Source organism: Crinia signifera, chromosome 4 (genome assembly GCF_055691185.1).
Source record: "Crinia signifera chromosome 4, ASM5569118v1, whole genome shotgun sequence".
Taxonomy (NCBI): domain Eukaryota; kingdom Metazoa; phylum Chordata; class Amphibia; order Anura; family Myobatrachidae; genus Crinia; species Crinia signifera.
In genome coordinates this window covers 133,955,095-133,975,340 of record NC_139220.1, presented here as the reverse complement: position 1 = coordinate 133,975,340, position 20,246 = coordinate 133,955,095, and the positions used below count along the sequence as shown (strand labels likewise).

Here is a 20,246-nt window from a genome sequence, read left to right as displayed (position 1 = left end):
GCCACACAGATTAAGACAAAATTCACAATACGCTTCATAAACAGGGACATTGTCCACCAAAGGCGCGCATTAAACATTTACACCAGGCATGTCCAATGTTGGCCCTCCAGATGTTGTGAAACTACACATCCCAGCATGCTTTGCAATAGTTTTAGCATTCTCTAATAGCAAAACTGTGGCAAAGCATGCTGGGATGTGTAGTTTCACAACATCTGGAGGGCCAACGTTGGACATGCCCGATTTACACCATAATATCCATTGCACGTTAAGTTACACGGCATGATGTCCATTATGTATTATGCCAAACACCATAATGCCTATTAAAAATTATGCTACATACAGTAAGTGCTGCTTATCTACATGCTCATTGCCAAGGGTTCCATGCTCATTGCCAGAGGTTCCATGCTTGTTGCCATGTGGGATTACATGCTCATTGCTTTACATCGATTTACACGCTATATCTCTGGAACCGATTGACCGATATGGACCATCCTGGTATAATATTGAAGGCCCAGCAATTTGGAATTCAATGACATCAACCACAAGCTCCTGTGATGCCAGGGGGGGAACTGGCAGCTGTTACAGCTTTGCCAGGCAATATCTCCGGTTCCCTGGGGGCTAGAGACACGGAGTTGGGCTCGTTAGAAAGCTCTGGTCCTCATCTACAAATTGAATGACAGGGGGGGCACGTGCCCGGGTGCCCCCCCCCCTGAATCCGCCACTGCTGGGCACATCTGTTCACCTCTGCTAAGCAAAGCAGTGAGTGACAGGGGTACTCCCAACTGCTACCCCCCAACATGCCATACTGTGTCCAGTGGGTGGGACAGTGACAGTCCCAAAGAAACTGGACTGTTCCGTGGAAATCGGGAGGTATGGTCAATTACTGGGGAGGCACACATGGAGATGGGTCTGAGTGCTGGGAACCTGTCTCCCCCCTACTTAATGCAACACTCTCCTCTGTACACTAAGCTTTAGAGTCTATTCATTCTCTTACCAGCATCCCTGTATCTTATCCTCCCTCTGCTGCTGCTGACTGATATATATGGACCCGTTGTCATCCACGAGGCTCTCTGCGTGCCATTCTACAAGGTGCGCTGGCGTTTGTGGTGCATGTGCATCTGTGATGCTCTCACACCCCATTCGCGGCAATGGACTCACACGCTTATGCATCCACGTTCATAGCCACGCCAACCACCAGGAATGCAGAAATGGCACGCTGGCGAGCTGAAAACCGGCAGCTCAAACTGTATCCATTCTTTAAACAGTACACTTACTTGTCTATTAGCTCTCTTTACATGCAGCTCATGGTGTTGCCCTTCCAGGCTACTCACAATAGGTTAGTTGGTGACTGGTACTAACAATAGGCCCTAAATACAAACCACACAGAACCAACTCAGGGGTAAATTCTTCCATTGAAGATAGGATGTTGCCTATAGCAACCAATCCGATTCTATTTGGTATCTTGTAGAGGGTGCTAAATAAATAGAATCTGATCCTTTCTTCAAAGTTCATATTTATGGAGAAAATTACAATTTCAAACACTCCATTGCAATCAATAAATGATTCTTATACTTTGAAAATCACGCAGAATTAAGCCTTTTTCTATAGACTGCTATGTAACAATAAATACAAACTAAGCTTTTCATCAATGGTTACTTTTTAGGATCTTAAAGATGTCGGTCGAAATCAATCATTTGACACAGCACTTTTACCAGAGAACAGAGGAAAAAATCGATACAACAATATACTGCCTTGTGAGTATTGCTGGTGACAGTGACACAATACACTACAAGGAACTAGGATGACACACACGTACACAAAAAACAATAATACACATACACTGCGAGTAATTGTTATATATCTGCATTTTATCTCTTCGTTTTTGTGCTCATTCATGAAAATGATGACTTCATTTTTCTTCTCATGATTATAATATTGTAAATATTCATGTAAGTGGTAACATGCATAATATAATGAAATAATATGGCAATCTGTGGCGGAGGACTCCCCCAAGAATTAGGGTACCCCAACATTGTATCTCTGAACGGTAAACTATGCTACACAAGGGGCTACAAGCTTCTGGCATTTCCAGCGGTTTCTCTGGCACTTTATGGCAGTTGCTTTGAATAGATTTGTCCCAACAATATACTTTGTGCCATGGAAATGGTCATGCTACTGTATGATGAGGATGCATTGATTACCATGATATGTTCAGTTATCGGCAAAAAAGTTCCATCTTCTACAGATATGTACATTAATGTAACACACATTATATATATTTTAATTCATTCTACAAAATGTCCCAGCAGTGGCTAATATTGATAGAAGTTTTTCTTTTTATTTCTTAGATGATTTCACCAGAGTGAAACTTTCCAATGTTGACGATGACCCATGTTCGGACTACATTAATGCCAGTTATACACCAGTAGGTTAAACGTTCACTACTGCAGAATGTTAAGGTGTCAATAAACCTGGCTCTATGTATTGATGCACTGGAGCATCAAACAGATGTTACTGTACAATAGAATTGCAGACCATTAACTAAAAGCTACACATTTCCTCTTCAACAGTTACAACTAGAACAAATCATGTGATTGTATCAGTCTCCAAATTAGACTATTGGTTATGGCAGATTACACCTTAATGTGTGACATATTTGAGCCCTGCTTTGAACCATTATTAGATGCCTTGCATCAACACATTTCAGCTAAATAGTAAAAACAAATGATTCCGGTGCTCTGTTCAAACCCGTCAAGGGCATCCAATCACAGATAAATTACTCATTGCAGATAATTCCCACCCCCTCCCGCCTAGTTTGCATAAGCCGCACAATACTTTCTTTTAAAGAATTTGTATAACAGGGTATGAGTCATTAGGTCGATCCATATTATGTCGACATACATTGGGTCAACCACTGAAGGTCAATATGGCTTAGGTCGACACATGAAATAGGTTGACATGGCTAAGTCCGACAGGGTTGGAAGGTGAACACAAGCATTAGGTCAACAATGGCAAGGTTGACAGTCTAAAGGTCAACATGAGTTTTTCACTTTTTTGGACCCGAATGTCGACACAGGGTAGTATTCAATGAAAATGTTCACAATGTGCAGTGAATCCTATTTAGGATTCCCTGCACATTCTCTGGCATTCAGAGGGCTGGAAGATTCACTGCCAGCCCTCTCTTTCCCCCTATTCAACGCGCCAGGGGCTCACTGCCCCTGATGGCGAATTTGTACCCCCTGGCAAAGGAGGGCTGACGGGGACACAGGCAGCAGGAGCTGCCTCCCAGAAGAGACTGGGCATGGGTGGAGGGAGTGCTGCACTAGGCCCGCTCGTGCATATGTAATGAGCGGGACCCAGTGAATATTAATGAGCAGCTCCCTGTCCCCCTGCTGACTTCATGCAAAGAAAACCCAACTTAAATTAAATATATATTCATGTGCTGCAAGTACATGATTCCAAATAGCAAGACCCTTCAAATAATAGCATTAATGCTTTTTTTACACCAAAAAAAACAACCTTTATTTTAAAAGAACACATTCCAGTTCACCATAATAAGATGTTGAATGCAAAACAGTGAAACATGACAAAAATCACGGTTAAAGCAGTTCTCCATCCTAGCATTGAATACACTCTTGGCGAATTAATGTCAAAACCCCATTGAAATATGCGAATTGTAGCGAGCATGAAACGGAGAACTGGCCGGCATTCACTGTTCGCTTTTGGCAAACAGTGATCGTTGAATAGGGTGAATCAGATTTTCAGTGGAAAGATTCACTGCAGAGCGTGAAAACAGCCCGCTTTGCAGACAAAGGTGGTGAATCCAGAGCATTGAATACGGCCCATAGTGTACGGCACCTCCTCGCATGGGGCCTGGAACTGATAAAATAGACAGCTTCACCACCCCTACCCCCAGCTTTTCGAACCTCTGGTGAGCCTGATGACAACTCCGGTATCGGAAGCACTGGCTGCACTACTATACCCTTACATTGCTTTAAGGGGAAAGTATGCAAGTAATAAAGAAAAAATGTACTTGATGGACTCCAGTCCCGGGTCCCTTTATTGTCTAGGCCTGGGGCAGGATTCCGTCAGTTCCCTCATGATGTTGGCCTTGCCTGAACCCATTAAAGGTTCCTCACCATGTGCTAGATAAATGACAGACTTTGACTGGTTGTTGTTGGCAACTTCTCCACTATATCTCTTTTATATAATTAAAGAATAATCCAGAAATGTAGATCTGTACACATGTTTAGTCCCTAGACAACATAAAGTATTTATTAAGCAATTATATACACTTTACTCCATTGTTGTCACTAGATAAATGGATGGATACCACATAACAAATAAGCAAAGATAAACATACAGTACTTTCCTTGCTTCCTAAAGTACAGAACTTCCTGTGGCTCTACATGGTGCCATGGAGCTGCAGCCCTGTTTGATGTTTGTAGCATAAAAGGGGCATATCATAATGTGGATTCATAATAAAAATAACATTAAGCGTGTCTATTTAAAGTCATAATATCCTGTCTGTTATTCGGCATTGATAAAGGTCTACACGTTCTCATGGAAAATTGTCTTCATAAGGCCATAGTTGTGGTGAAAGAAATGTAAAAGGCTTCCTTAGCAGTAATTTCCACTCTACATTCTGGGTCTGATTAAGAGTTGCACCCAAGTCCATTTTGCTGAAGGGTCTTGCTATTTTTCACCCTGTGCATGTGTCTGAGCTGTGCTGGGGCTAAGCATGTAAACTAAGTTCTAAACCTACATGCAGAGATCTATATGGTTTCTATCTGAATTTAGACTGATTCCTTCCTACTAAAAAGAATACAACTTTTAGTGGAGATCATAATTTTAGCACATTATGGCCAGTATCCAATTAGCAGTGGTAATTTATCATGGTTAATTACTGCTGACGAGGCTATCCATTAGCCCTGATGCTCGCACTTATTGGGGATTTTGGTTTTCCTGCCTTCTGGTGGCAAAAACAAATTCCCAAAAACTAGCTTTTTTTCCTGTGATCTTCATATTTTCACAATATAACTGTTATTGTATTGGGCTAAAATAAATGGGGGCTATTTGGATAGGCCAAAAACTTTTTGCAAGAAATAAATCCCAGTTTTTCACATTTTAAATTTTTTTTGGACTAATTGGATACCCCCTATCGCTTTCTGGGACAGTACAAATCTCAGCTCTCAAGCACCACTTTCCATCACACTTGATAAAGTTGTAAAGAAGGAGAAGCCTACTGCTGAGCTCACTGATTAGCTTTGATCTGGCTGTATGGGAGAAATAGGAGCATGGGTGCTAGACCAAATCAGTGTCTCCTTTTTCAAGGTATCTCATGGATCAGACCCAACTGATTAGCAGGAAATGAACCTGAGTCTGGGGCCCACTGTGCCTCTAAGCCACACAGCAATAGCTTCCTCCCGCACCCATTAAATCTATGTCCACATAGGGATGGTGCAACCTCATAGATGTGGCACACATTGTAGCAATATGCATGCATCTCTTCATCAATCTTTATAATACTATACTATACTATCACCCAATGTTAGTGTGGGCACAGCAAAGTAATAGTATGTACTAATACCAGTGCTTACTAAGACATGAAAATGAAATTAAGCCAAACAGGTTTGATGACAAATATAAATTATGCATTTAAAATAAAGAAAGCATGTTATTAAACAGAAAATATGAAATAGATTCTATTTTCAAATAATTATAAAAAAAAGTTGTGGCCATCTTAACATTTGGAACAAAAGGGCCAAAAAAAGAACATTTAAGTTATCACTGTTCTCAATTTTTTAGACAAATGAGTAGGGAAACCATTATAAGTATATTTAACTCTTTCCACAGCATTTAGTCCAAAATAATACAGTGATTCATACATTATGCAAATTATGTCGTATCATTCTATGTTACATATTTTACAGCAATTACTGTAGTGATAATGACAGATTTTATGTGTACCCTGAATGTTGTAGGGCAATAGCTTCCGCAGAGAATATATCGCTACACAAGGGCCTCTTCCTGGTACCAAAGATGACTTTTGGAAAATGGTTTGGGAGCAAAATGTCCACAACATCGTGATGGTGACTCAGTGTGTAGAAAAAGGGCGGGTGAGAATTGAATATAAAGATGCCCATTTTGTTTAATCAAGGTGTCTGCACACATTTGATGTCTGTATTGTAAATTGTACACATATTTAGATACCTACTTATATATAGCATTTACTGTAGGAACATTCAAAGCAAAGGTTTGTGACCATCATGATCATCATCATCATTTACAAAGCTTGAACCCACTTAATGTAATGTACTTAAGAAATGTATATGTCTTAGATAGCATGTTTCAAAATATATAAATCAAGACAGGTGAGTGTTTAAGTTGAACCTGTACACCATATTTGTATTGTATTGTATTGTTGTACAATATAAAAGGTACAGCACAATTTTAGGTTATTGGTCAGGGAAAATAAGCCACAGCAAAAGTACAATTTTTTCATCTTTAAATGTAATGTTTAGGTAAAAACCCCGCACTTATAGAAGTTTCTTGCACATTTTAGGTATAATAAAGGTCAGAATGGAAATAAATTAAGAATAATAATATATCCATTAAGTATACATAGTTGAATACTTATATTTAATCTAGTGGACAGGAAATATCATAGGCTTCGAAGACAGTGATGAGGACTTACTGAAATAGGCCAAAGTACAGTCATTCATACTGTAGCAGCTAATTAGAATTTGCTTCCATTAATCTCACTTTCTTAACCATGTTAGTAAAATTGGTTGAATTAGGAATGAAAATGGTACAGCAATTTGATTTAATTAATTCTATTAACTAAATGAAATCCGTATGGATTCTGGTTTATGGCTTACAGTTTGTTATGGCAAATAGTGTGAATGTATTGTTTTGTTTCTAGGTAGTTCTTCTAATAACAGAATTCTTTACCATAACTAGAGTCATGGAGAATGCTGAGAGTAGGGAACCGATGAGCACATAACCTAACATTAAGAGCCTAATTCAGGTTGGTTTGCAAAATTGAAATCTCTCTCGAATGGGCAAAACCATGTGCACTGCAAGTGGGGCAGATGTAACATGTGCAGAGAGAGTTACATTTGGGTGGGTTATGTTTAAACTAATATCTATATTGCAGTGTAAAATTAAGCAGCCAGTATTTACTCTGCACAGAAACCAAATAACTCACCCAAATGTAATGGGCCCCATACATCAGCAATTAATTGTGACAATCCTAACATCAGGAGATGATTGCCACAATTAATTTTAGATGTGTGGGCTCCCCCTTTTGGCAATCCCAATCAAAAATTAATAGGGATCGCCAATCGATTGCTTAATCAGATTTTTAAACATGCTTAATAATCTGGTATTATCTGCGGATCTTTTTTATATGTGTGGGCATTCCCAATTCGTCTTCTTCATCTATTTACACTATGAACAGCTGAAATGACAATCGATTGGGCAATTTCCAGATATGAAGATGCAATCTTTAGATAGAAAAATCTGCCGATCGCTGAAATAAATCTGTAATGTGTGGGCAAGTCAAAAAGATTGTAGAATCCATTTATATGGCCAAAAAATCCCTGGATCTGGAAATCCATTAATTGTGATTGCTGATGTATGGGGCCCATAACTCTCTCTGCACATGTTACATCAGCCCCACCTGCAGTGCCATGTGGTTTTGTCCCTTAAAGGAGTTTGCTTTTGCAACCCAACCTGAATCACCCCCTAAATTGGAGTGTGAATTAACGACTTCAAACACAGAAGTGTATAAGCATAACTCACAAATGGTAAGGAGAGGCTAGGGATCCTTTTCATTAAGTGCTGGCAAGAGGAATCAAAGACTAGTGAAAGAAAAAGAATTAACAACATAAATAGCAGTATTCTCATCATGATAACAATAAGGGAAATAAATAAAGTTCAACAGAGGAAATTTACTTATACTTAGTAGATGTCACGTAATTCAACATAGATAAACACGATTATATGATTAAAATAATAAAAATAAAAATCCCTATGAGACTACTGATGTATCAATTGCTCCACATTATTTTAGGAAAATCTAGTTGTAAGGTCCTTTGAGGCTCATAATCTGGATTTTAATGAGGAAATAACCACATAAAAAATGTAATGCAATCACAAAATAATAAATTACGTTTAATGATATAAACATGTTTCAGTCCAAAATAACTTTTCATGTTCCTTAAATTAAAGCATGGAAGGAAATAATAAATTAAATGCTTAAAGGTCATGTTAACCTTTAGAAAAATCGTTCAGAGTATATTATGCAAGGAAAAATAGTATTTGAACTTTTAAATGTTAGAATATTTTTTGCAATTTTTCCTTAAAGTTGAAGGAACCGTCATTTACTAATTCTGACATATTAATGATTGATGGGCTGCCTAAAACTTGACATAGTTGTTTTGATCACGTACAGTATTTAAGAGAGGTACTCTTATAATATAATGAGTTCCTTTAGACCTGTTATCTTCAATTAGTCCATACAATTGCTCCATGTATACATAGGAACGGATGGTGACAAACCTATGCTGCTCATGTTTACTAATCAATCTATTGATATAGTGTGGTTATTCATTTTCTTAATTTTATATTTATATATTTTTTGTGTTAGTATTTTTATTGCTTAAAAATTGTATTATTTATTTATGCTCTACATATATAAACTAATGTAAAGTCAATCCAATCTCTCATTGGTTTTTATTACTTTTAGGCGCTGCATTTTTATTTGTGTATTGTAACCTGGCATCTATACTAGATACTAGTTAATACAATCACTGACTACTGAAAATCTGTGATACAAACAGACGTGAACAGTCATAATGTATACTTAATTATATTTTTCTTCAAATAGGTGAAATGCGATCATTACTGGCCTTTCGATCAAGACTCATTGTATTACGGGGACCTCATAGTTCAGATGCTGTCAGAGTCCGTACTTCCTGAATGGACGATAAGAGAATTCAAAATCTGCAGTGTAAGCTCTTTTCCCTCCTAAGGAGATTAAACAGTGTGAAAGTTTCCCCCGCTGCTCGGACTCATTTATCAAGCACTTGAAATCAATGCCAAAACAACAACATGCAATTCATATTTTGCAAAACTCTTCAGTAATTCATCAATCTGATTTGTGCCCTTTAATGTAACAAAGGTAGACCTCATATTTATTAATAGGTCAAACCATTTATTTTGTGAAATTTGGAAACCTTTCCAGAATTTGCAAACAGAGATTGATTAATGCGACTACAGCCATTGTGGCATTGAGTCTTGACAACATAATTGCTGTTGAAGTAAAACTGTAGCTGACATACAACTTGATTCTATATATAAAGAAGCACTTTGCAATAATCACAAATTAAAGGAAGTTTTGTAGATAAATACAGGCTTCTTTCACACAAACACTGGGATGATACCGCAATGGCACACTGACACTAGGATCACATAGCAATGGTACACTGACACTGGGATCACACAGCAATGGTACACTGACACTGGGATCACACAGCAATGGCACACTGACACTAGGATCACACAGCAATGGCACACTGACACTGTGATCAAACAGCAATTGCACACTGACACTGTGATCACACAGCAATGGCACACTGGCACTGGGATCCTATAATAATGGCACACTGGCCGTGCAGAGCAATGGCACATTGACACTGGGATCCCTGAACAATTACACACTGACACTGGGATCCCTGAACAATTACACACTGACACTGGGATCACACAGCACAGGCACACTGACACTGGGATCCCTGAACAATTGCACACTGACACTGGGATCACACAGCACAGGCACAATGACACTGGGATCAGTGTTCCCTCGACGAGCATCCGCACAGACATTAAAACAGAGCGCACAAAGCAGCAGTGGTCCATTTTTGCAGTTGTGGACTCAATTAATGTGTGTTTCACCCATTAACTACATTGTGTGCTGTGTTTTGAATGTTTAAATGTTTAATATCATTTTGAAGTAAAGTTAACACAAATGCTGAACGTCATTTTCCAGTTATATATAAGTGACGCACAAAAATTTTAATTTCCTTCCAAAGTTGCATAGCCAAAATCTTTTGCCGCACACAGCCTTCGTAAAATTAGAGGGAACATTGGGATCCCTCAACAAATGGGATCACACAGCAATGGCACACTGACACTGGGATCCCAGAACAATGGCACACTGACACGTTGGGGTCCCACAACGATGGCATTGACACTTTGAGTTCCAATAGGATAGAGACATTTGTGGTGCCAGGAAAATGGCGCATTGAGAATGATTGTCCCAGAACAATGGCACATTGACAACTGGAATCCTAAAACAACAGTACAATAAACACATGGGGCCCCTGAATAACGGACAGCTGACACTTTGGAGACCCAGAGAAATGGCACTGATATCTAGGAACCCAGTACAAAAGTACAATATTATTTGGGGTCCAAGAGTAATTGTACACTGACACTTATTCCAGTTTAAAAGATAAAATATCTATACCCTATGGTGTAGCTTTCTTTTTTATAACCCTTAAATGTGAAAGCTAAATCAACACTGATTGATTGTTCTAAAATTGGGTTTAGAGTTTAATTTGCTAAGATCCCTGAGTACATTAAATGCACTGTACTAATGCAAAATAAAAAGCTGCTTATTGTCTTTAATCACATAAATCATTGGCCAGAAATAATTTATCATAAATTGAATGTATATTTCATTGTGATTTAACACTATCTAGCAGTCTACTGATCTGTAATAATCCTGTTGTCTTATTACAGGCAAGGCTGTCAAAGAAGATTGCCAATTTATATGTAAAACAGTGTGATTATATATGTAGGACTAAAATACCAATAAATGAATGTATATGTAGAGTATTGGCATAAAATCAATGTATTTCTTTCTCCAGGAAGATCAGCTAGATGCTGCCCGTCTGGTCCGTCATTTCCATTATACTGTGTGGCCTGATCATGGAGTTCCAGAAACCACTCAATCTTTGATACAGTTTGTACGTACTGTCCGGGATTATATAAACAGAACCCCAGGAACGGGCCCTAGTGTGGTTCATTGCAGGTACTGCTAAACAGTTTTTGTCTGCTAACACTTTAAACATCATAAATTATGTATAGTCAAATAGAAAATAGAATTGGAACAGCATAGAAAAGTAAATACGCACTACAGGTATTAAAGCAGGAAACTTGAATCATGTGTTCAGTCAATTCTTTATGTCTAGACTGTTAACCCCTTCCCGACATTTGACGTACATTTACGTCATGGTCGGGATGTACTTCCCGACACATGGCATAAATGTACGTCATGACTTGTAACTGTCACCGCGTCTAGAGACGCAGTGACAGAGGGACGATGTCTGCTGTCCCTGACAGCAGACATCTTCCCTCATTGCCCAGGGGGGGCAGCGATGCCCCCCGCCATGGGCGATCGCTGCGATTGGCTGTTCAAACGTGAACAGCCAAAAGCAGCGTTTACTGTGTGATGTGTAAAATTTAGACTCTGCTGCCCCCTAGCGTCCAAAAAAAATAAAAGAAAGTTGAAATAATGATGTAATAATAAAGTTTAGATATAGTCTATGTTAGTTATTAACTATTTTGAGTGGTATGATTATTTGTCTCACAAGCAGAAAATTTTACATTTTGCAAATAGCAAAATGTTAAATTTTTTTACGACATTTTGGTATTTTTCACAAACAAAAAAAAAACTGTATCGACCAAAATTTACCACTAATTTAAAGTACAATGTGTCACGAGAAAACAATCTCAAAATCACTGGGATAAGTAAAAGCAAAAAAAAGTTATCCCCACTTAAGTGATACATGTCAGATTTGAAAAAAAGGGCTCTGTCAGGAAGGCAAAAACATGCTGCGTCGGTAAGGGGTTAAAGTTGAAATCTACAAAAACAAAATGTAGTTTATCACTTATCATCCACTTAATCATTGTACAGTACAGCGTGAGTTGCCCATATGCAAAAGGCTTGGTACCAGAAGTATTTTGGATTTTATAATATTTGTTTTGCATATCATGAGATATCTAGGGGATGAGACACTGGTCTAAACGTGAAATGCATTTATATTAGAGATGTTCAGGTTCTGATTTACTCTGATTTACTCTGATTTCAAAGCAGGGTCTTATTGGCTATCAACTGTCAACAACTGTCACAGGATTTGGGATAGCCAATAAGATCCTGCTTTGAAATCAGAGTAAATCTGAGTAAATCAGAACCTACACATCTCTAATTTATATGTCATATACTGTACAACTTATACAAATAGCCTGAAGGTATTTTATGCAATGGGCTTTATGAAAATTACCTGCGGTTATTCAAGGGAAAACAGGTCTGCAGGTGGAACCTGTACAATTTCAGGATTTTTTTTTTTCCGGGTGGCCAAATGGGAGAGCCAGAAAAACTAAATTGGGAAACATTTTAAAAATATCAGTTTTTCACTCAATGTTTCTTTACACCTAAAGGAATACCCCCATCTCCCCCTCCCCATATCTGAACTAATTTTATGCATGAAACAAAGTTTGTGTATATTGAACCATCAAAATGCAATGTCAGTCGTGTCCAAAATGTGGTTTTCGGTATATTTTAGATATGGGAGACTCCACCTGTACACATTATGGTCTTCTTAGTTAGTCAGTTTTTTTTTTTTTATAAACAGAATGTTTTGCTGAACATATCATAAATACAATTGTATGTATAGAAATAAAATATACACCATACTGTAAGTAACTTTTTCAACACACAATGTAGCTGATGGAGCAATTATAATTGTACTGTATAATGGGACTGTACTGTACTGTAGACTCTACTCATTCAAAGTCAGTGGTGCAAATATGACTTGACAAGATATGCAGTGAGTTTTATGTATTCTCCTATGAACATTGTGAGATATTGCCATTTACAAAAAATAAAAAGCGGAAGTCTTAGTTGCAAACATTTAAGTTAAGCTGAGAGAAGGTGCTTCTGCTAAGAATATTTAAAACTTTTAATCTTCTAAACTTCAAAGTTCTCATGGATGCTACTACTTCCCAGCTACTCTGCCTCCCTGCCCATTCTCCTCTGACCTCAACGAATGGACCTCCTTCCCATCCAACTCCAGAGTTTACTCGCTATACCTAGAGCTTTATTTAGTGATGGCTTTTTGTACCGGCAAGTTGAAGGTGAAATTTAAAATGGCACTTGCAGTCAGTGTAAAGCACTCCGGCCAGATACTAAGCGTGCCATTTAATGTGTAGCTTTATAAATAAAGCCTCTAATCTTCTGCCACTATTGTGCCTCTTCCTGGTCACTACCTTCTATCTTAGCCACTTCTTCCACTTCACCCCATTTAATTCCCCCCCTCAAGAACACACTCACCAAGCAAACTTTTGCAGCTGTTGAATGTGCCCCCTAATCCTTCTCACTGTACACTTTTCTCTCTACCATCTCCACACTGTAATGCTGCAGCACACATTTCTACTCTAACTTCCATGGTTGACTCCGGTTTTTCAATCTCGGGCTTTGCAGCTGTGATCCATAACCTTGTTGCTCATATTGCCCTCATTACCTACAGAAATGTTCCCACAGTACAGAACAGTACTGGAGGAAATCACATGTTCACACTTACTACCTTCAAATTTAAGCTTGATTCCTATAGGTGTACTACGTCTTACATTTAACAACAGCCCTACTTCATCTCTTATGTCCTCCCAATTCCCTAAAAATTGTCACCTCTTTGTTACTTTCAAGTCCCACCTCTGATCCCCTGTTCCTCCATTACCCATTACCTTAGAACTTCACCATCCACTTCAATGCTAAAATGTAATCCAAAACACCAACTCTTTTCTTCATCCTCCTCTCCCTCAACTTCAACACCTGCCTTCAAGCTATCTCTGACTTCTCCCCAACCATGGAAAATGAAGCATGTGTCCTACTTTTATGATCTCACTCCTTCACATTACCCATTGCCTCCACAACCCTGTTCTGTCATGTATTAAGTCTTGCCTCACCAGCCAGCTCCATTTCTGTCTCTACTTCCCCCTCCCTTCCTCAACCTGTCATTGGTTCATTTTCAGCCACCTTCTTTTGCCCATCTACACATCCTTTGTGATCTCATTAACTCCTTTACCCTTCAATACCTGAGGACACTTCCCATCTATATCTCCTCCCCCAACCTCCTTCTGTTGTTCTCTCTCCATCTTCTGTGTCCTTCTACCTGTCTGCCATTTTCAACTTAACATGGTCAAAACCTAACTTATTGTTTTCTATGTATAACAGGATACCTCCCTATTTTCTCTTTTCCTTTTTAGTCTACAAGCCTCCCCAGCCTCACTCTCTCTGCAACATCAATGTTATTCTTAAGGCTGTTGCTAATCTCAAATTCCACTCCTGCTGTATGACTTCTCCCTTCCCTCTGCAACCTACTTCACTGTCACTCAATCATAATACCCTTCAAACTCCAATACCAAACTGACAAAGCTATAAACCACTATGCCCCTCCATAAATCTTTAATTTACCTCTCACATTCTCTCTCACCCTGGGCCAGCCAATCAGTAAGCATCTCAACCTTAACTCCACTTGTGACTAAAGTGGAGTGTAAGAGGGGGGCAAATGTGGAGCTGAGCATTGGCAGTGATAGGTATATGTATACAGCTGATGCAAATGCGCACAGATATGGATGTGGATGTGGCCACTCTAAGCATGGTTATTTCCAAGCACTTGTGGATCAGAATTAGGCTTAGTGTAATACATAGTAAGTAATATGAGAGAAAAGCACATGTTTTGTTCCCTGGTAAGTACTACATCTATGAAGTACCTTCCTGACCACTGGATTTGAATATCCCTTCACTTTGATGTGTTTTTCAGTGCTGGTGTTGGAAGAACAGGGACATTTATTGCTCTGGACAGAATCCTTCAACAAGTGGACATAAAAGACTCAGTGGATATTTATGGAGCTGTGTATGATCTTCGTCTTCATCGAGTTCACATGGTGCAGACTGAGGTAAAAATGTAGCGAGAAAACAAGCAAATAAAAAGACTTGGTATAAAACTCTCTTTATGAACACATACAGTACCAGTATTGCTAGTAGTATATGTCACATTTCCTCAATGAAATTATTCAATCCCAATGCATGCAGATTAGATCCCCATAATAGGATTGTTCACTTACAATACAGTAGTTCAGGGTCCCACTTCATAGACATAGCCCAGACATCTATCAATCAACCTTCAGTGCTATTTGGTATAGCCAATGCTATTGTTGTTGAGTATAAAATTATATAAATACCATGAGGGACAGATGTACTAAGCCTTGAAAAGTGATAAAGTGGAGAGTGATAAACAACCAACCAATCAGTTTCCCACTGCCGTGCTACAGGCTGGGTTTGAAAAATGCCAGGAGCCGGTTGGCTGGTAGTTTATCACTCTCCACTTTTTCTCTTTTTAAAGTTGAGCACATCTGGCACTTCTTATATCATTTATCAAATTGAGGCAGGAATTTGCTGCTGTCAGCGAGGTGGGATGTGCTGCTGTCAGCAAGGTGGCATATGCTGCTGTCAGCGAGGTGGCATGTGCTGCTGTCAGCGAGGTGGGATGTGCTGCTGTCAGCGAGGTGGAATGTGCTGCTGTCAGCGAGGTGGGATGTGCTGCTGTCAGCGAGGTGGGATGTGCTGATGTCAGCGAGGTGGGATGTGCTGCTGTCAGCGAGGTGGGATGTGCTGCTGTCAGCGAGGTGGCATGTGCTGCTGTCAGCGAGGTGGGATGTGCTGCTGTCAGCGAGGTGGGATGTGCTGCTGTCAGCGAGGTGGGATGTGCTGCTGTCAGCGAGGTGGGATGTACTGCTGTTAGCGAGGTGGCATATGCTGCTGTCAGCGAGGTGGGATGTGCTGCTATCAGCGAGGTGGGATGCGCTGCTGTCAGCGAGGTGGCATATGCTGCTGTCAGCGAGGTGGGATGTGCTGCTGTCAGCGAGGTGGCATCAGAGCCGGCCTTAGGCATAGGCAAACTAGGCAATTGCCTTGGGCATTTGGAATGCCTAGGGGCACCAGCAGCTTCTGCTGATTAAAATGATATGCAGCATGTCTATATTCTGTGTGTGAGTGAGACTGTATCTGCATATGAAATAGTGTATTCATGGAAATCACTGTAACATAGCATTTCGTATGCAGGTAGAGCCACAGTCACATACAATATATAGGCATGCCGCATATTATTTTAATCATTGGAAGCTCCTTGTGTGTGCTGGTCATAACAATGCAAATAAGACAAATTTTTAGCAAAAAAGGCACCCAACGTTAGCAGAACTGGCCAGGAGCTGCATGGCCTATTGAGGCAAGCTGTATGAGGAAACATCTGTATCCAAGCAGAGGCAGAGGTCACAGTGTTAGCGGCTGTGCGAGTGCTGTCTGCATATGTGTTAGGGGCATTATGTGTGTCATTAATGCCCTTATACACATGACACACATAATGCACATTACACATATGTTGCACATTATTAATGCCCTTATACACATGACACACATAATGCCTGTTACACGTCGCACATTATTAATGCATGTATACATGTGTAAGGGGCATTATGTGTGTCATTATGTGTATGAAGGGCATTAATAAAGGTTGGCATAATGTGTAAGGGGCATTATGTTTATATGGACATTAATAATGTGTGTCATGTGTAAGGGGCATTACTGTGTGGTATTATCAGGGGTGCCAAGAGAAAGGGGTAGGAGGTACAAATTACCCAGGCCAAAGTCTGATGGAAGGGCCCAGTGTGGGCTCCGGGCCTCCTCCCCTTAAGTGACAGCAGCAGCTGCAGCTCTTCTCCTCTGCCCAGCACACACTGCTTTGTGCTGGGTTAGTGTGGCCATGGAGGTGCTTAAAATACAATATTTTCTCAGGATTTTCTAAGGGTATAATGTGAATAATGTGAGGAGTAATGTATATAAGGTAAAGTGGTACTACTGTGTGATGTAACGTGAATAAGGGACACCATCGCATGATATAATGTGAATAAAGTTGCACTACTGTGTGGCATAATTTGAATTGGGGGTACTATTGTGTGGCCATGCCCCTTCCCAGCAAGAACACACCCCTGTTTGGGCTGCGCACCGAATGTGTGCACTGTTTCTATTTAAATTATTGTGGGTAGGAGCACCAAAATGTTATGATGAGGATTGATGGTGCTGGGAAAGGGGAGCAGGGTCAGAGGCAGAACTAGTGGCGGTGCTAGGGGGCACCAGCCAAAATCTTGCCTAGGGCATCAGTTAGGCTAGGGACGGCTCTGGGTGGCATATGCTGCTGCCAGTAAGCGATCTGCTTCTTTCTGTCTATGTGGATGATACTAGTGTTTATAGTTGTAGATTGATACACTTTTAACCAAACAACACTGGCCCCCAGGACTAATGAAGTGCTTGTGATTGTCTGTTTGCAAATGCACCATTGACTCTACTTGCGGATAGCTCTATCACTCAGACATATAATATTCTTTTGTGAGCAGTAAGTGATAGAATAAAAGGTGTAACATTATAGAAGCATTATGCAAGTTTTTACAGTTTTGCATAATACCCCTGTCTTACTTAGTAAGTATGTATATATTATATTTTAACAAAATAAAACAAAATGTTATATTGTCATTTTATTTTTTCTATTCAATCGGCTATCATCAAATGAGGATTTATGACCAATCAATGAACATAATAAAGTTAGGCAAGTGTGGTGGCCATTACTGATGCGCTAAGGGACACCCTAACCCCTAAATCCATCCTCGTATACCCATAATATATTTTGTGTTCTTTCTCTGCAGTGCCAGTATGTTTATTTGCATCAGTGTATACGAGATGTCTTACGAGCAAGGAAACTGCGGAATGAACAAGATAATCCCTTATTCCCAATTTATGAAAATGTGAATCCAGAATATCACAGAGGTAAGGACTAACTGGCAAATTAGGAAAATTGTGGTAAACAAAATCCTGCAAATTAGGAATATTATGGTAAACAAAATCCTGTTTTATATACTAACTAGACCTGCTTTATTTTTCCAGAAAATGTATATGCCAGACATTAAGTCTCCCATTATCACTCGCTACAATCAAGACCAAGCTATATTTTCGAAAGCACTAAATAGCACCAGACATGATGTATGTCTTCTATAATTTATTTGTTTGGCTATTTTTGTGTAAGGTATATATATATAATTTAACTGTACATTATGGTCTTATTATAAATGTAAATATATATATATATTTGTTTACAGATTGTTTACTTAACTACAGCTTGAAAACACTTTTTTTTCTAAGTTAAAACTGAAGATTTTAAATGAAAAATGACAACATTGCAATAGATGGAGTTTTACATTGTGTCAATGTACCCAACACATTTGCATTAGTGCCTTCCTATCTCAGTGACATATTATCCAATCACATCGGTGCCAGGGAGCTCTTCATCTTCTGTCAACCAGCATTTGGCTTAGAATACAAATACTGGAGGTTCCCAAGGCGCAAACAGACAAGCAGCTCAATATACCCAAAATATTTGTTCAACCAGAAGACAAGTGAAACAATAAAATACAGCAGTAATATTAAGGATATATCCAAAGCGCTGTCTGTGTCTGGTTCTCCTTCTTCTCTCATTCTCACAAGGGGTGTATATGTGGAACAAAGAGAATGATTAAATGTGTAGGATTGTAGATTTCATCTGAATGACAATAAATGTGGAGCTGGTATAGGATGATATTTTTGAAGCAAACAATGGTGAGAATTCACATTAAAAAAACTTTTTATTACCAAAATTATTATTTTTTATTTTTATTTTATTATTCACATAAAAAAACTTATAATAAATCATTTTGGTAATAAAAAAGTTTTGGTACTTGTGTATTATCACGGTGCCCACTGCTCTATTAGCGTACAGGGCTATTCTGCGTAGGGAATTTGCGTCGCATTGCATGCCGTGTACAATGCTGTACGATGTGTACAATGCGATGCGACGCGATTGAAAATTGCGTCACATTGTACAGCATTGTATACAGGATGCGATGAGATTTAAAAATTGTACAAGCACCCATCACATTCTATACCACGGAATGACATAAAAATACCATTTAGGGTGGCTCCCCACTATCCACTCCCCCCCACTATCCACGCCCCCCCACTATCCACGTAATCCCGAAGTGTGGCCAGTGTAGCGAGCCCCGCGAGGGGGAGGCGGAACGCGTCCTCCAAATTTTTTCATAAATCCACTATCCACGTCGGCGTGGAGTTGATCTTATATAGTGTGGCGAGCGCAGAGAGCCACCGAGCCTGAAGCATGGCGAGCGCAGCAAGCCCCGCGAGGGGACGCGGTATACCTGTGAAGTAATCCGCGTCTCCTCGTGGGGCTCGCCACGCTTCGGGCTCGGTGGCTCGCTGCGCTCGCCACAATATATAAATACAACTCCACGCCGACGTGGATAGTGGGGGTATGAAAAAGTTGGAGGACGCGTTCCGCTGTGCTCGCCACACTTCGGGATTATGTGGATAGTAGGGCGGGGAATGTGGATAGTGAGGGGGAAGTGGATAGTGGGGGCCACCCTAAATGGCATTTTTATGTCATTTAGTGGTATAGACCATTAAAAAGATAGGGTGCGATATAAAATCGCATCTCATCGCATTGTATGGCATACATGCGATGCACTGCGATGCAATGCGATTTCACTACGCTTCTGGGCGCCGTGATAATACACAAGTACCAAAGTTTTTTATGTGAATTCTCACCATTGTCTGCTTCAAAAATATCGTACAAGCAAAAGAAACCCAGATGTGTTTTAAAATTCTCCGTGAATTGTGAGTTGCTGGTACGCTTACTAAAAAGAAACCTTTATATGTGTTACATCCTCTATTTTTGAGTGAGTGGATATGTTCAAAAGTTCTTTGGACACGTTGGTGTATTTTGGTGAAGGCTATCAACATCACCATAAAGATACCTTTATAAGCTTCTGACACACACACTTGTGAGTGTGGTATGTCCTATCCCAGCTCCACATTTATTGTCATTCAGATGAAATCTACAATTCTACACATTTAATCCTTCTCATTGTTCCACATATACACCCCTTGTGAGAATGGGAGAAGAAGGAGAACCAGACACAGACAGCGCTTTGGATATATCCTAAACATTATTGCAGCATTTGGCTTAGAACATTATTTTTTTATGAAGATAAAATTCATAGGAGGTGTTTGTCAGTGA

General features: G+C 39.6%; 1 protein-coding gene across 2 annotated transcripts in view; it reads left to right on the top strand.

Moving 5' to 3' along the window:
* The window catches only part of PTPRB (protein tyrosine phosphatase receptor type B), a 108,293-nt gene extending 89,660 nt beyond the window's left edge, over positions 1–18,633 (top strand). The window contains exons 27-34 of one of the 2 annotated variants that reach the window (XM_083182540.1): positions 1,664–1,754; positions 2,349–2,425; positions 5,985–6,119; positions 8,894–9,016; positions 10,938–11,101; positions 14,892–15,027; positions 17,827–17,947; positions 18,065–18,633. In XM_083182540.1, coding sequence (XP_083038666.1) covers positions 1,664–1,754; positions 2,349–2,425; positions 5,985–6,119; positions 8,894–9,016; positions 10,938–11,101; positions 14,892–15,027; positions 17,827–17,947; positions 18,065–18,087 — 870 coding nt within the window. In that variant the 3' untranslated portion in view covers positions 18,088–18,633. The remainder of the gene's footprint in view (positions 1–1,663; positions 1,755–2,348; positions 2,426–5,984; positions 6,120–8,893; positions 9,017–10,937; positions 11,102–14,891; positions 15,028–17,826; positions 17,948–18,064) is intronic. The other variant, XM_083182541.1, reaches the window with a different exon arrangement.
* Positions 18,634–20,246: the final 1,613 nt, after the last annotated feature.